The 16,781-nt window shown below is 47.0% G+C and overlaps 2 protein-coding genes across 2 annotated transcripts in view; both read left to right on the top strand.

The window, feature by feature from the left end:
- The first annotated feature begins 256 nt into the window (after positions 1 to 256).
- On the top strand, positions 257 to 14,050 carry snapc4 (small nuclear RNA activating complex, polypeptide 4). The gene is given in 24 exon segments (XM_054611298.1): positions 257 to 447; positions 955 to 1,068; positions 2,174 to 2,214; positions 3,056 to 3,152; positions 3,327 to 3,358; positions 3,453 to 3,575; positions 4,141 to 4,281; positions 4,361 to 4,445; positions 4,681 to 4,762; positions 6,215 to 6,316; positions 6,918 to 6,990; positions 7,120 to 7,284; positions 7,419 to 7,569; positions 7,664 to 7,770; positions 8,068 to 8,162; positions 8,256 to 8,350; positions 8,702 to 8,805; positions 8,980 to 9,193; positions 9,226 to 10,679; positions 10,853 to 11,467; positions 11,981 to 12,431; positions 12,434 to 12,781; positions 13,297 to 13,598; positions 13,704 to 14,050. Coding segments are annotated over 23 exon segments (5,082 nt in total). The 5' UTR covers positions 257 to 447; positions 955 to 956; the 3' UTR covers positions 13,797 to 14,050.
- Positions 14,051 to 14,604: 554 nt separating this feature from the next.
- card9 (caspase recruitment domain family, member 9) overlaps positions 14,605 to 16,781 on the top strand; it is a 5,852-nt gene continuing 3,675 nt past the window's right edge. The window contains exons 1-7 of the mRNA XM_054611287.1: positions 14,605 to 14,727; positions 15,072 to 15,187; positions 15,337 to 15,406; positions 15,618 to 15,755; positions 15,966 to 16,084; positions 16,167 to 16,373; positions 16,455 to 16,538. Of these exons, the coding sequence (XP_054467262.1) occupies positions 15,074 to 15,187; positions 15,337 to 15,406; positions 15,618 to 15,755; positions 15,966 to 16,084; positions 16,167 to 16,373; positions 16,455 to 16,538 (732 nt within the window). The 5' untranslated portion in view covers positions 14,605 to 14,727; positions 15,072 to 15,073. The remainder of the gene's footprint in view (positions 14,728 to 15,071; positions 15,188 to 15,336; positions 15,407 to 15,617; positions 15,756 to 15,965; positions 16,085 to 16,166; positions 16,374 to 16,454; positions 16,539 to 16,781) is intronic.

Below are 16,781 nucleotides of genomic sequence, written 5' to 3'. Positions count from 1 at the left end.
TATTATTCTTTGTTTAAAGTATTTTTCTGTTTTACTTTTATTGATTTAAATGAACCGATCGGAACCAAACAGCAGCGGAAGTGATCCGGGGACGGAGATGAAGGTCGGACCGGTGGCTGTGTTTGGTGTTTCACGTGTTCCTGACTGTAAACACCGGAATATGATGTCTATGCCGGTTCCTGGGCCAACATCTGACCCCGGGCCAGCATCTGACCCCGGGCCAGCATCTGACCCCGGGCCAGCATCTGACCCCGGGCCAGCATCTGACCCGGAAGTCCGGACGGAGAACGGTGAAGTTGTCCCGCCGCGCTGCCTGCTGGGTAATATGGTAACGACCGCGCTGCTGATTGGAGCTCCGCGGCGTGAAGACGCAGAGAGAACAGAGAGAACACAGAGAGGAGAGCAGAGAGCAGAGAGCAGAGAGCAGAGCAGACGGGAGCCGCCGAGGTCAGCAAGGTTCTCATACGACTGTTTGAGATAGCTGCTAATGTTAGCATCACAGGCTAGCTACCGAGCTCTGTGACGTCACACTACTCTGAGTGACTGTAGTACTACTACAGTTACTGCAGTAACTGTAGTAGTACTACTGCAGTAACTGTAGTAGTACTACTACAGTTACTGCAGTAACTGTAGTAGTACTACTACAGTTACTGCAGTACTACTACAGTTAATGTAGTATTACTACTAATACAGTTACTGCAGTATTACTACTAATACAGTTACTGCAGTAGTACTACAGTTAATGTAGTGTGATACTTTTAATACTACCATCCTTAATGGGTAGTAGTACTGTCACCTACTACAGTAGTAATGCAGTACTACTACTAGTACATATTTCAGTGTTTAACACAGATGTGTATTTCATCGTGTGTGTGTGTGTGTGTGTGTGTGTGTGTGTGTGTGTGTGTGTGTGTGTGTGTGTGTGTGTGTGTGTGTGTGTGTGTGTGTGTGCAGACATGTCTGTCTCTCTGTCTGCAGAGAGAGACAGGATCCAGCGACAGGTGGAGCAGCTGGAACAGAGTCTGTCTGCAACACACAGTGAACTGGAGCTGCTGAGTAGTGAGACAGGTACCTGTCTGTGTGAGGCTGAATATGAATGAATCCTTTTTAATAAAAACCTGTGGAGGAGACCAAAGTTTAGTTTAGAATGATGATTACAGAGTTAAATCAATAATCTGATGTTTCTGGAAGTACTTCTGTCTCTGAATGAAGGTTTAACTGTCTGTGGGATGGGAGTATTTCTATTCATAGTATTCAGGAGTATTTCTATTCATAGTATTCAGGAGTATTTCTATTCATAGTATCAGGAGTATTTCTATTCATAGTATTCAGGAGTATTTCTATTCATAGTATTCAGGAGTATTTCTATTCATAGTATTCAGGAGTATTTATATTCATAGTATTCAGGAGTATTTCTATTCATAGTATTCAGGAGTATTTCTATTTATAGTATTCAGGAGTATTTCTAGTATTCAGGAGTATTTCTATTCATAGTATTCAGGAGTATTTCTATTTATAGTATTCAGGAGTATTTCTATTCATAGTATTCAGGAGTATTTATATTTATAGTATTCAGGAGTATTTATATTTATAGTATAGAGTATTTATTCATAGGAGTATTTCTATTCATAGTATTCAGGAGTATTTCTATTCATAGTATTCAGGAGTATTTCTATTCATAGTATTCAGGAGTATTTCTATTCATAGTATTCAGGAGTATTTCTATTTATAGTATTCAGGAGTATTTCTATTCATAGTATTCAGGAGTATTTCTATTTATAGTATTCAGGAGTATTTCTATTCATAGTATTCAGGAGTATTTATATTTATAGTATTCAGGAGTATTTATATTTATAGTATTCAGGAGTATTTCTATTCATAGTATTCAGGAGTATTTCTATTTATAGTATTCAGGAGTATTTCTATTCATAGTATTCAGGAGTATTTATATTCATAGTATTCAGGAGTATTTATATTTATAGTACTCTGTCTGTCTGTCTGTCAGTCTGTCTGTCTCTCTGTCTGCCTGCCTGCCCGTCTGTCTACCTGCCTGCCTGTCCCTCTGCCTGTCTGTCTGTCTTACACTTATTGTAAGTCGCTTTGGATAAAAGCGTCTGCTAAATGACTGTAATGTCTGTCTGTCTCTCTAACGGTGGTCTTGTTCTCTGGTCAGATGATGAATCAGATGGTGACGACATAGAGGAGGAGAGACAGGTAACACACACAGACTGCACTCACCAGTTACCATGGTACTATTGTCTGTTGTTCTGTCAGTGGCTCTGTCTGTAGTTATGTCTATGGTTCTGTCTGTAGTTATGTATGTGTTTCTGTCTGCAGTTATGTCTGTGGTTATGTCTGTAGTTATGTCTGTGGTTGTGTCTGTGGTTCCGTCTGTGGTTATGTATGTAGTTATGTATGTGTTTCTGTCTGCAGTTCTGTCTGTGGTTATGTATGTAGTTATGTCTGTAGTTATGTCTGTAGTTATGTCTGTGGTTGTGTCTGTGGTTGTGTCTGTGGTTGTGTATGTGGTTATGTATGTGGTTATGTATGTAGTTATGTATGTGGTTATGTCTGTAGTTATATATGTGGTTCCGTCTGTGGTTGTGTCTGTGGTTATGTATGTAGTTCTGTCTGTGGTTATGTATGTAGTTATGTATGTGGTTATGTCTGCGGTTCTGTCTGTGGTTCCATCTGTGGTTATGTTTGTAGCCATGTATGTGGTTCTGTCTGTAGTTATATATGTGGTTCTGTCTGTGGTTATGTCTGTGGTTATGTATGTAGCTATGTATGTGGTTCTGTCTGTAGTTATATATGTGGTTCTGTCTGTGGTTCTGTCTGTGGTTCTGTCTGTAATGTAAATTAATCTGATATGAACATTTTAAAATGTGGATACATTAACCTTTAATGTAATATGAGACATGAACTGTGTGTGTGTGTGTGTGTGTGTGTGTGTGTGTGTGTGTGTGTGTGTGTGTGTGTGTGTGTGTGTGTGTGTGTGTGTGTGTGTGTGTGTGTGTGTGTGTGTGTGTGTGTGTGTGTGTGTGTGTGTGTTCAGTGTGCTGCAGGTCTGTTGGCTCAGAGACAGAAGATCCAGAATGAAATCCAGAACCTGGAGGAAGTTCTGGGGCAACAGAGTCCCGTCTGTGTGTCAGGTAACTGTCTGTCTGTCCCCAGTCAGGTATCTGTCTGTCTCTCTGTCTCCATTCAGGTATCTGTCTGTCTGTCTGTCCCCAGTCAGGTATCTGTCTGTCTCTCTGTCTCCATTCAGGTGTCTCCAATGAAGGTGAGACACTTAATTTATTCATGTCTGTTCTCGTTCTGTTCAGATGATGACAACTGCAGCAGCAGCAGTGAGGAGGTCAGTGGTATCTTCACTTCAGCTACAGACAGACGGGTCAATGGTATACTAACTCTGTCTGTACCTGTCTGTCTGTCTGTCTGTCTGTGTTCAGAGTGAGCTGGGCCTGTCTCCGTCAGCAGACTCATGTCTTCAGATGAACCTCGTCTACCAGCAGGTGGTTCAAGAGACCCTGGACCAGCTGGAGACACTACTGACACACAACGAGAGACAGCAGGTCAGTACCGACACACAACCACAGACAGCAGGTCAGTACTGACACACAACCACAGACAGCAGGTCAGTACTGACACACAACTAGAGACAGCAGGTCAGTACCGACACACAACCACAGACATCAGGTCAGTACTGACACACAACCACAGACATATGTTCAGTACTGACACACAACCACAGACAGCAGGTCAGTACTGACACACAACCACAGACAGCAGGTCAGTACTGACACACAACCACAGACAGCAGGTCAGTACTGACACACAACTAGAGACAGCAGGTCAGTACCGACACACAACCACAGACAGCAGGTCAGTACTGACACACAACCACATATATATGTTCAGTACTGACACACAACCACAGACAGCAGGTCAGTACTGGCACACAACCACAGACAGCAGGTCAGTACTGACACACAACCACAGACATATGTTCAGTACTGACACACAACCACAGACAGCAGGTCAGTACTGACACACAACCACAGACAGCAGGTCAGTACTGACCACCAACCACGGACACCAGGTCAGTACTAAATAAATACATTCTGTGTCTCTCTGTAGAAGGAGCTGGTGTCTCAGCTGTCTGGACCAATCAAAGAGCCCTCCAGGGAACGGCCCGCCCACCCCTCATGCCAGCAGCCAATCAACATGTACCTGGGCCGCTTCCTCAAACCGTACTTCAAGGACAAACTGACAGGACTGGTGAGACAGACAGACCGACAGACAGACAATTTTACTGTTGTCAGCTGACCAATGAGACACTCTGTTTGTCTGTCCTCAGGGTCCTCCAGCCAATCAGGAGACAAAGGAGAAGGCCAGCAGGATGACTGGTTGTCTGGACGACAAGAAACTGAAAGTAAAACGATGTAAGAATAAGAAAATACGAAAGAATATATATATAATTCTATATAAATTATATATATATATATATATATGTATATGTATGTATGTATGTATGTGTATGTATATATATATATATATATATATATATATATATATATATATATATATATATATATATATATATATATATATACATATATATATGTGTGTGTACTGAGTACACACCTTTACTCTCTGTCTGTCTGTCTGTCTGTTCAGGGGAGAGCTGGCAGAAGACTTTGTTGATCCACTCAGTGACCAGAGACAGTCTGAGGAGACTCATCCAACCTAAACTCTCCAAGTAACATTATTATTATTATTATTATTATTACAACACATCAACACATCAACACATCAACACTACAACACATCAACACTACAACACATCAACACTACAACACTACAACACATCAACACACACAACACATCAACACATACAACAACATCAACACACAACAACAACACATCAACACTCAACACACAACACTACAACACACAACACATCAACACATCAACACCACAACACTACAAACAACATACAACACACAACACTACAACAACAACATACAACACACTACAACACTACAACACTACAACACTACAACACATCAACACATCAACACTACAACACACAACACTACAACACAACAACACAACAACACTACAACACTACAACACTACAACACACAACACACAACACACAACACTACAACACACAACACTACAACACCACAACACATCAACACTACAACACTACAAACACAACACACAACAACAACATCAACACATACAACAACAACATACAACACACAACACTACAACAACACAACACAACACACAACACTACAACACATCAACACTACAACACATACAACACTACAACACATCAACACTACAACACACAACACAACAACACACAACACATCAACAACAACACTACAACAACACTACAACACTACAACACTACAACACATCAACACTACAACACATCAACACTACAACACACAACACTACAACACACAACACTACAACACTACAACACTACAACACTACAACACTACAACACATCAACACTACAACACTACAACACTACAACACATCAACACTACAACACACAACACATACAACACTACAACACTACAACACATCAACAACACATATCACACACTACAACACATCAACACATCAACAACACATCAACACATCAACACTACAACACATCAACACTACTACAACACAACAACACTACAACACTACAACACACAACACATCAACACAACAACACTACAACACAACAACACTACAACACTACAACACTACAACACTACAACACCACATACAACACACAACACACACATCAACACATCAACACAACACACAACACACAACAACACTACAACACTACAACAACAACACATCAACACACTACAACACAACTACAACACTACACACATCAACACTACAACTACAACACTACATCAACACACTACAAACACACTACAACACACAACACAACACTACAACACATCAACACTACAACACTACAACAACACTACAACACTACAACACAACAACACACAACACTACAACACTACAACACATCAACACCACAACAACACATCAACACAACAACACTACAACACAACAACACTACAACACTACATCAACACAACAACACTACAACACTACAACACATCAACACATCTACAACACATCAACACAACAACACTCTAATGACCCGTCTCACTCTCAGGGTGGACTACCTGAGTCAGAAGATGTCCGCAGCAGCAGAGACAGACAGGCAGCAGCTCAGACAGCAGATAGACGGTCTGGAGAGAGACATCGAGCTATTCAGGTACGTGTGTGTGCGTCATGTTGGGGGCGGAGCCAAAGCTAGAGGGAGAGCTGAAGGGCAGGTGTAGCAGGTGTTAGTGGGTCAGCTGACGGAGCTTCAGATCAATGAGGACGTTAAGAGGCTGATACATGTTATGAGAGAGAAAACTCCTCCTCCTCTTCATCGCTAGTGGAACATAAACATAAACACATGTTGATATCATTCATCGTCATCAATAAACGGTTCAGTCTCAGCGATCCAGTGGTCGTCATGGAGACGGGAGCTGATCAGACTCTGTTGATGAAGACATTTTGACTACATGTCAGCCGACACAGAGTGTTAAGTTGTAGCTCACAGCTAACCACGTGACCCTTCTTAGTCCCGCCCCTCAAACAAAGACCGACCAACCACAGTCTGACATCAGCCAGCTATGACTGGGGTCTGAGTGCTGTTTGGCTCTGCTCCATACTTAAGTTAGCATGTCAGTAACTTACGTTAGTAAACCATTAACTAGTGTAAGCACATCTTTAACTAGCATTAGCACATTGTTAACTCTCTGATTGGTCGGAGGGATCCTGATGTTTGACCTGTGTTTAACGTGAGACTCTCTCTGATTGGTCAGAACGATGAAGGAGAATGAGCTGGTTGGTGATCGATACGATGAACATGATTGGCAGAAAATCTCTAATATTGATGTAAGTCGAAAAAATCAACCAATCACACGTCAGACTGTAGAAACACTAGAATGACAGTGATAACTTATCCTCCTCCTCTCTCCTCTTCTTCTCTCCTCCTCCTCTTCTCTCCTCCTCCTCTCTCCTCAGTTTGAAGGGACGAGGGAGGCGGAGGACATCTGTGGCTTCTGGCAGAACTTCCTCCACCCGTCCATCAGTAAGTCAAAGTGGAGTAAAGAGGAGGTGCAGCAGCTGAAGGAGATCAGCAGGAGACATGGAGAGAGACAGTGGGAGAACATCGCTATGGAGCTGGGGGTGAGAAGGACCTGTCTGTCTGTCTGTCTCTCTCTCTGACCTGTCTCTCTCTCTGACCTGTCTCTCTCTGACCTGTCTCTCTCTCTGACCTGTCTCTCTCTGACCTGTCTCTCTCTGACCTGTCTGTCTCTCAGACGGGGAGGACAGCCTTCCTGTGTCTCCAGACGTTCCAGCGTTTTGTCTCGGACTCGTTGAAGCGTGGCGGTTGGACTCCGGATGAAGACGCTCTGCTTAGAGAGCTGGTGGACAAGATGAGGATCGGAAACTTCATCCCCTACACGCAGAGTAATGACATCACACGGTGACATCACATGGTGACATCATGGCGTGTGTGTGTCGCTAACAGCCGTCTGTCTCTCTCCACCTGTCTGTCTCTCAGTGAGTTACTTCATGGAGGGTCGAGACCCGGCTCAGCTGATCTACAGGTGGAACCAGGTTTTGGACCCGAGTCTGAAGAAAGGGTATTGGACCAAAGAGGAGGACCAGGTAGGCCGGGGGCGGGGCTTAGACAGGACACACCTGCTCTGACAAACACCTGATGTGGTTACAGTTTAATATTGATAATCAATCATCTGTATTGAGCTGTCACTCACTGAGCAATACACAACTTTAAATTGTGAAAAACAGAACCTGAACCTGTCTTTCTGTCTGTCTGTCCTCCTGTCTCTCTGTCCTTCTGTCTGTCTGTCTGTCCTCCTGTCTCTCTGTCCTTCTGTCTGTCTCTCTGTCCTCCTGTCTGTCTCTCTTTCCCCCTGTCTGTCTCTCTTTCCCCCTGTCTCTCAGCTGCTGCTGCATGCTGTGTCTCGTTTTGGAGAGAAGGACTGGTGGAAGATCCGGTTTGAGGTTCCGGGACGCACCGACTCGAGCTGCAGAGACAGGTGAGAGCTGATTGGACAACAGAAGGTGTGTGTGTCTTCAGGTGTGTTCAGACAGGAAGTGATCCGTGTGTGTGTGTGTGTGTGTGTGTGCAGGTATTACGACTGTCTGAAGGCGGAGACAAAGAGAGGACCGTTTGACCAGCAGGAGAAACAGATGCTGCTGCAGCTGGTGCAGAAACATGGAGTCGGTGAGACACAGAGTAGTCAGAGAGCGCTGAGGCTCATGGGTAATGTAGTGTTGTAGAGACACGCTCTCATCCTGACAGGTGAACCCTTTTGTTCCCTGAACACAGAAGATGGATCATTATTAGTTTAACTTCCTTCCATTGTCAGAGAACAGAGTCCAGACTGAGCCCGGCTCACGTTGAACCCGACCCCAGTGAGACCACAACGCCCTCTATGTAGATATTAATGACTTGTTAATGTGTGTGTGTGTGTGTGTGTGTGTGTGTGTGTGTGTGTGTGTGTGTGTGTGTGTGTGTGTGTGTGTGTGTGTGTGTGTGTGTGTGTGTGTGTGTGTGTGTGTGTGTGTGTGTCAGGTCGTTGGGCGAAGATCGCCGCAGAGATTCCTTATCGTTACGACGCTCAGTGTCTGAGAGAGTGGAGGAAACTGAGCAAACCATTATACGCTCCTCCTCCAAAGGTACACTCACCTGGTCTGTCATTGTCTCTCTTTGTGAAGATATATATATATATATATATATATATTATATATATATATACATATATATATTATATATATATATTATATATATATATATATTATATATATATATTATATATATATATATGACTTGAACTTGTTTTCTGTCAACAGAAAGATAGAAAGACTAGAAAGAGTTCTGGAGAACCTAAGAAGAAGACGAAGAAGAAAAAGGTCGGTCCGGTGAAGAAGAGGATCAGGAGACGACTGATGACCCTGAAGGAGGAGGAGGAGGAGAGCAGCGAGGACGAGGAGATGGTGGTGGAGTACATGGACAGTGATGAAGACGAGAAGACGAAGACAAAGGAGGAGGTGGTGGAGGTGGAGAGTATTGAGGAGGAGGTGGTGGTGGAGGGAGAGGAGGAGTACATCCTCCCCCCATGCAGGAGTGGATTCCAGCAGAAAAAGCACAATCGTTCACCTTCCTGAGCTTTCGACCGGTGGAGTTGCCTTCCTCTGGAGTCGCCCAGGATCAGGTCCCGGTCCGGTCCACCGTCCTGGGCCAGTTCGGACGCTCCGTGATCCTCGGACCAGGTCCCAGAGAGCTGCGGTGGACGGAGCGCCCCGGCAGCGGCACCATGATGATGGTGTCACCTGACCAGCTCCGAGCACACCTGCACCGCCAGGCGGACAAGTCCAGCACCCGGATCTCCGGCCCCCCGAGGAAGATCCAGACTGACAAACAGAACCCCCTGGGCCGGGTACAGGAACCGGGGCTGTTCTACGAGCTGCAGGCCGCCGTGACGCCGTGGATCGGCAACGTGCTGATCCCTACAAAGCACCGGCCGATGGCAGCCGACGCCCTGAGGGAGCGAGGAGAAACCCCCCCACTCCTCTCCACCCCCGTCTTCCTGCTCCTCCTCCAGACCATGAACGTGGACGCCATCGGCTGTAAGGAGATGATAGAGCAGAGGAAGAACCGGGTGGTGGTACTTGCACCTCCTGCTCCGAGCCCCCCCGCCCGGCCAAACACCGTTGCAGGAATCCTGCAGCAGAGGAGAGCCATGAAGGAGGAGCAGCAGGAGTTCAACCAGCAGCACAAACTGATCCTGAAGCAGCTTCAGGTGCTGCAACAACAACAGAAACAGCAACTCATGCTGCTGCAGCAACCTCCTCCTCGACAGAACCCACCCAGCATTCTTCTTCGGATGCCTCCCAACATGCCTCCTAGTATGTCACCTGTGGCCTTTCCTCATGCTGTCTTCATTCCTCATCCTGTCACACAACCTCCTCCTCCCTCCATCCGGCTCATGAACACCTCCCCTCAGGCTCCACACAGACCTCCTCCTGTGGGGGTCCTCACCTCTCTGTTACCTGGACATCCTGCTCCTCATAGTGTCCCTCCTGTCTCTGTGGTCCCACTGCCCCTGAACGCCACGTCCACCTGCTCGCCGTCTTTCCGCAAAGAATCCGTTTCTTTGACTCAGAACCTGATGGTTGCTTTGCCTCGTTCCCTTGACCATCATGGTGCTGCTGGCCCCACCACCGGCCCCTCCAAGTCAGGTCCTACCCCCTCCAAGTCAGGTCCTACCCCCTCCAAGTCTGGTCCTACCCCCTCCAAGTCTGGTCCTACCCCCTCCAAGTCTGGTTCTGCCACCAGTCCATCAAGCCTCATCTCAAAGTCCCCCAAAGGGAGGGGTCAGAAGGAGGCAGAGGATCAAGAGACTGTCAGTCAGAGTGTGGTGGTTATGGGTGGGGCATGTACAGGTGTGGGTGGGGCAAGTGACCATGTGATCAGAGAGACAGAAGAAGGAAAGAGGATTCGGAGGCCGAGTCAGAAGGCTAAAGCTCTTGAGGAAGCCACGGAGGCCAAGGTAACATGACCAATGTTAACGTTAACCATCCAAATGAATCAAAGCTCCCCAGACCTGCTTGGGGACCTCTGGTGGTCCTGGATGGACGCCCTTAGTGCACTTAGCAGTTTTTAATTGTTTTCAATTGTTTTTAAACTCTTTACATGATGTTGTTGGTCTCTGGTTCCTTTCAGGCCGGAGAAAAGAAGAAAGCTGCTTCATCTCCCCAAAAGAAAACGCAGATCCAGACCACCGTCCCTGTTCCTCCTCAGCAGGTCTGCTCTGCCCCCTTCCAGCTGGTACCTCAGACTCCTCCTTCCTCCATGACCATCCCCCCAACAGCTCCTACAGAACCTCCTCCTGCTCCTCTCAGACTGAATGTCCCTCCCGTCTCTGTGAACACGTCCCTGTTTTCCCCGAATGCCACACCTGCCTGCCTCAGTTTAGCCCCGCCCCCATCCATACGGACCAATCAGCAGCTTGCATCCTCCACTTCAAGCCTTCCTGCTCCTTTCTTCAACGATCACAACTACACTTCTTTTGATCTCCAGCTCAATCATCAGCTGACCTCTGACTCTGCCCCCAAAAAGCCTCCCAAAGCCCCGCCCAGCAGGAGGAAGCAGAGGAAGGGGGAGGAGCAGCCGAGCATGTCTAGCAGTCAGGGGGACCAATGTGTGGGTGGGACAGGTGGGACAGGTGGGACAGGTGGGACAGGTGAGGCGGCAGGTCCAGCTGTGACCCAGAAAGGAAAGAGGGTACGGAATCCGACTCAGAGAGCCAGAGCTCTGCAGGAAGCCACTCAGGCGAAGGTAAGATTTGTGTGTGGGGGGGTAATATCATCAAAGGCAATTGCCGTAAACAGAGTGATGTCATCGCACGCCGACAAAGCTCTCCTCCAATCAGTGATGTGCAAATATTTAAATGTTCTCTCAGTCTGTATCCTCCTCTCAGTTTGTCTCCTCCTCTCAGTCTGTCTCCTCCTCTCAGTTTGTCTCCTCCTCTCAGTCTGACTCCTCCTCTCAGTCTGACTCCTCCTCTCAGTCTGACTCCTCCTCTCCTCCTCTCAGTCTGACTCCTCCTCTCCTCCTCTCAGTCTGACTTCTCCTCTCAGTTTGTCTCCTCTCAGTCTGTATCCTCCTCTCATCCTCTTAGTTTGACTCCTCCTCTCAGTCTGTCTCCTCTCAGTCTGTATCCTCCTCTCATCCTCTTAGTTTGACTCATCCTCTCAGTTTGTCTCCTCTCAGTCTGTATCCTCCTCTCATCCTCTCAGTTTGTCTCCTCTCAGTCTGTATCCTCCTGACTCCTGTGATTTTTGTTTCCAGGCTGAAGCCAAGAAGAAGAGACCTTCTTCTTCTTCTCCTTGTAAGAAGCGCTGTCGTGCGTCTGGTCCTGAACAGGAAGTTGTCGTTCAGAATCCGATGCCTCAGCTTCCTGGGTTCTGTTTACTTCCCGGTCAGTCCATGTGGGTCATGACTCCTGGTGGGCTGGTCCAGCTGGCACAAGCCCCGCCCCAAGGCCTGCAGCTGGCGTTGGTACCGAGCGACCCCCTCCCAGCTCGACCCGGGAATGTTTTAAACAGTACTCGGGTGAGACCTCCTTTGCGACTCGCTGCCCGACCCCCCAGCGCCGAAAACCTCCCTGTTCTGAAGCAGCTACGCCCTCTTCCTGCCCCGCCCATCTGCCCCGGCACCTCCCCACTGCCCTCCGGCCCCCTCCAGCTTACCCCCAAACTCTTCCTGCCATACAAGGGCACGGTCAGGGTGGACCCGGCGGCACCCCTCCCCTCAGGAGGGAGGCGTTACGGTTCGACCCCTCCCTGATGTTCCTGGAGTCCCAGGAAGCGGTGTGTGATTGGCTGAGCGGTCGGGGGGTGGTGGTACCTGGAACAGCCGCCGCTCTTCCCTACCTGCCTCCCTTCGTCAGCAGTCTGAACACGCTTAGTGCGCTGCTCCGGGCCAAGGCAGCTCTGACCAAATCATCCCTGAAGCTGCTGTGTCAGGGGTCCGAACCCCAACGCCCCCAAACCAAACCCAGACCAGATAGAAGAGCCAAGACCACTTCCAGTCAGTCTCCAGACCTTCCAGACTCCACCTCTGAACATGGACCACCTCAGGACGCACCAGGTACCGTACATGAGACACCAGGTACCTGACGAACCAGGGCCCATACTTGACATACCAGGTACCTCAGGCATCAGGTACCTGACAAACCACAGTCCATACCTTACGAACCAGGTACCTCAGACAGCAGGTGGGGTACCTGACGCACCAGGTACCCCACCTGCTTCCTGTAGGCGGCGTTCTTTTCAGTCTGTTCATGATAACAATAACTTCTTCTATTTGTTGTGTAAATGTATCTATGTATGTAAACGGTGATCAATACTCCTGATTGGTTCTTTATAAATTAATACTCTGATTAAAAAATGTCATCTAAATAACTGCCCTTTAGAATATTTACAAAGAAATTTATAAATTTATAAATTATTAATATTTTACTGGGAACAAAAATAATCTCTCCTGTCCTCTGTCCTCATGTCCTTTGTCCTCATGTCCTTCATGTCCACTACAGACAGACAGCTGTTGTTTCAGCTTCTTTGCATCGTTTGTAAATCCTGATATGTAAACTTTGTTTTTTGCAGCTCCCTCCGTCAGCCCTGACCTCCTGCAGGAGGAGCAGAAGGAGGAGAAGGAGGAGGAGGAGGAGGAGGAGGAGCTTGTGGTGGTAATACGTCAGTTGGTGGCAGAGCGTTTCTCAGTTAACCCCGCCTACCAGCTGCTGAAGGCCCGCTTCCTGTCCTGCTTCACTGTCCCCGCCCTCCTGGCCACTGTGCAGCCAATCAGAGAGAAGACCGTGACCCGCCCAGCCAATGAGGAGGAGAAGGAAGAGGAGGAGGAGGAGCTGAAGAAGATCAAAGAGAGAGGCAGACAGAGGAGAGCCGAGGTGAGTTCAGCTGATGGACGAACATTATGACATCATGAAATATCATGATGTCTTTAATAACATAAACGCATAAAGTTATAGATTACTTTATTGATTTCTCTCCAGAGATCTTTGCTGCTGTGTGACGGCTCAGGAGCTCCGGCCAATCACTTCTCAGGAATCAACAGCGACACACCTGGAGAGTCTCTGTCCAGCTGAACCACAGTCCAAACCTGTAGGTCACATGTTCAGTTTCTAAAATATGACCCTCGTTTCACGTGTTGGCTGAGTTCAAAAAACGTTTACCAAAGGAAGACACTGTTGTGAGCTCTGTGCTGCGTTCAGGAACCACAGAAAAAGTGGGATAATTGCACTAAAATATGTTTCTTGTTTATTTTTTATTCAGCTTCTGTAAAGAAAATGTTCTGTAATTATGAGCTGACCATTTGTAATAAAGAGAAAGTTTATGTGAAATGAAACTGTGTGCACCGCTGTGTGTTTTTGAGGACCAGTTACTGTTAGACCTGGTCTGTGGGGACCCTGTGGATTGTGGGGACCCTGTGGATTGTGGGGACATGTTTTGGTAAAACTCATAACTTCCTGTTTGTTCTATGAAATTTTCTCTCCGACAGTTTAACTTGTGACTTTGTTCTCTTCTTCGTTGGTTTCAGTTCAGCTCAGTGTGATGTCCAGGAATCAGTGCTGTGACATCACTTCCTGTTTCATACTTCTCTAATCCTTCACTCTTCCTCTTTCTGTCCAAAATAACTCAGCTGACTATGATTTATTTAAACGGTTTAATATAAAACATTAGCAGGGTAACAAACTTTAAAGGTGCAGCTCATTTGAATGACTTTGTGTTCTGCTCAGTTTAATCCGTAATAATAATTAATTTGTTATTGATCTTCAGAAACTGATCCAGAATCAGATTTCAGGTAAACAATACGACCTGTTAAATATGTAAATGAGGTGTAGCTGTGACCTGATTGGTGGATTCAGATTAATGTCAGAGAGGGTGGAGCCAAAAACAGGAAGTGAAAGAAAGAACTTCTTCCTAAAAACCACAGAAGAAGAGAAAACTACAGAGAAACCCACAGAGAGAGAGAGACAGGTCCTGTAGTTTAATCAGACAGACAGGTGGATAGTGAAGGTGAGTATACTCTATGTGTAGTAGTAGTAGTAGTCAGTATGTACTGTGTGTGTATTCAAAAATTCAGTATGTGTATTAATACTCAGTGTTACTACAATTCAAAGTGTATGCTTTTACTCGGTGTGTACTTATACTCTACGTGTGTATAATTACTCAGTGTGTGTGTGTATGAATAGTCAGTTTGTACTAATACTCTGTGTGTATTATTATTCAGTCTTTGTGTATTAATACTCTGTGTATTTTTACTCAGAGCTTGTACTAATACTCACAGCAGGACTTATACTCAGAGTGTGTACTAATACTCAGAGTGTGTACTAATACTCAGAGTGTGTACTAATACTCAGTGATGGAGTCGGTGTGTGAGGATGACCTCTGCTGGCTGCAGCTCGATGACTTCAGGATGCTGCTCATCAAAACCATCGACCCTTCAAGAATTACTCCGTACCTCCGCCAGTGTCAGGTACTCCTCTTCCTCCTCCTCCTTTTCCCCTTCCTTCTTGTCTTCTTCCTCCCACTCCTACTCCTCTTCCTCCTCCTGCTGCTTCATACCATGCACCTCCTCCTCCTCCTGTTTCTAACTTTAGGTGTTGATGGGTTGTATTTTTTCAGGTGGTCAGTGCTGAGGATGAGGAGCAGCTCTTCAACGACCCAGCCCTCGTCATCAGGAGAAGAAAAGTTGGTAAGAAACACGTCGTCTGCAAAGAAACTGATGTTAGACTGAATTAATGGGAGTCCAGACTCCTCCAATCAGGTCCTCTTTGAGTCTCCTGAGGTCAGTCTCCTCCAATCAGGTCCTCTTTGAGTCTCCTGAGGTCAGACTCAACCAGATCACATCCATCACCTGGATAATGTGTCAGCCTGAACTGATCTTTGACCTCTGACCTTTACAGGAGCCCTGCTGGACATCCTGCAGAGGACAGGGGTCAAAGGTTACACAGCCTTCCTGGAGAGTCTGGAGCTGGATTATCCTCAACTGTACAGCCGCATCACCGGGAAGGAGCCCAACAAGACCTTCAGCATCCTCATCGGTCTGTCCACCTGTCTGTCTGTTTACCTGTCTGTCTGTCGGTCTACCTGTCTGTCGGTCTACCTGTCTGAATGTCTGTCTCTCTGTCTACCTGTCCATCTGTTTACCTGTCTAACCGACTGTCTGTCTACCTGTCTGAATGTCTGTCTCTCTGTCTACCTGTCTGTCTCCCTACCTGTCTGTCTTTCTCTCTACCTGTCTCTCTCTGCAGACACAGCGGGTGAATCCGGTCTGACTCAGTTCTTGATGTCAGAGCTCAGCCGCCTGCAGAGGGCGCTGCAGGACGAGAGGAGGCGTCGCCAGCAGGCCTGCTCCGTTGCTAAGGAACAGGTGGGCTGGTTGCTAAGGAAGGGTTCTCTGGGGACAGGTGATACTGTGTGTTTGGCGTGCCGGTTTAATGGTTGTGTCTCAGGAGGTGTGGTCTCGACAGCAGCAGCTGAAGGACCGCGAGCTGAGGAAGCTGACGGAGCGCGTGCAGAAGGTTCGGGAGGAGCGAGAGCGTCTGAGCGAGGAGGTGAAGCAGCTCCGAGACCACAACTACAGTCTGATGGCCGACATCAACACGCTGGGCCAGGAGAGGAGCAGCGCCCTGCTGGCCAACCGGGACCTGCAGATAGAGGTCAGCTGACCTCTGACCCCCAACTGACCGCCACACAGAGCTGGGTCTGACCTCTGACCTTTAACCTCATTGTGTGTGCAGGTGGAACGTCTTAAACACACCGTGCAGCGAGCTGAGAGTCAGACCCGACTGCTGAGACGCCGAACACTGAGACCGCAGCAGGAGGTAGACACATCCCACACTACTACTGACACTACTACTGACACTACTACTGACACTACTACTGACACATCCCACACTACTACTGACACTACTACTGACACATCCCGCACTACTACTGACACTACTACTGACACTACTACTGACACATCCCACACTACTACTGACACTACTACTGACACTACTGACACTACTACTGACACATCCCACACTACTACTGACACTACTACTGACACTACTACTGACACA

Source organism: Anoplopoma fimbria, chromosome 13, assembly GCF_027596085.1.
Source record: "Anoplopoma fimbria isolate UVic2021 breed Golden Eagle Sablefish chromosome 13, Afim_UVic_2022, whole genome shotgun sequence".
Taxonomy (NCBI): Eukaryota; Metazoa; Chordata; class Actinopteri; order Perciformes; family Anoplopomatidae; genus Anoplopoma; species Anoplopoma fimbria.
The sequence above is the reverse complement of the archived record's forward strand: the minus strand, read 5'-3'. Positions and strand labels throughout refer to the sequence as shown.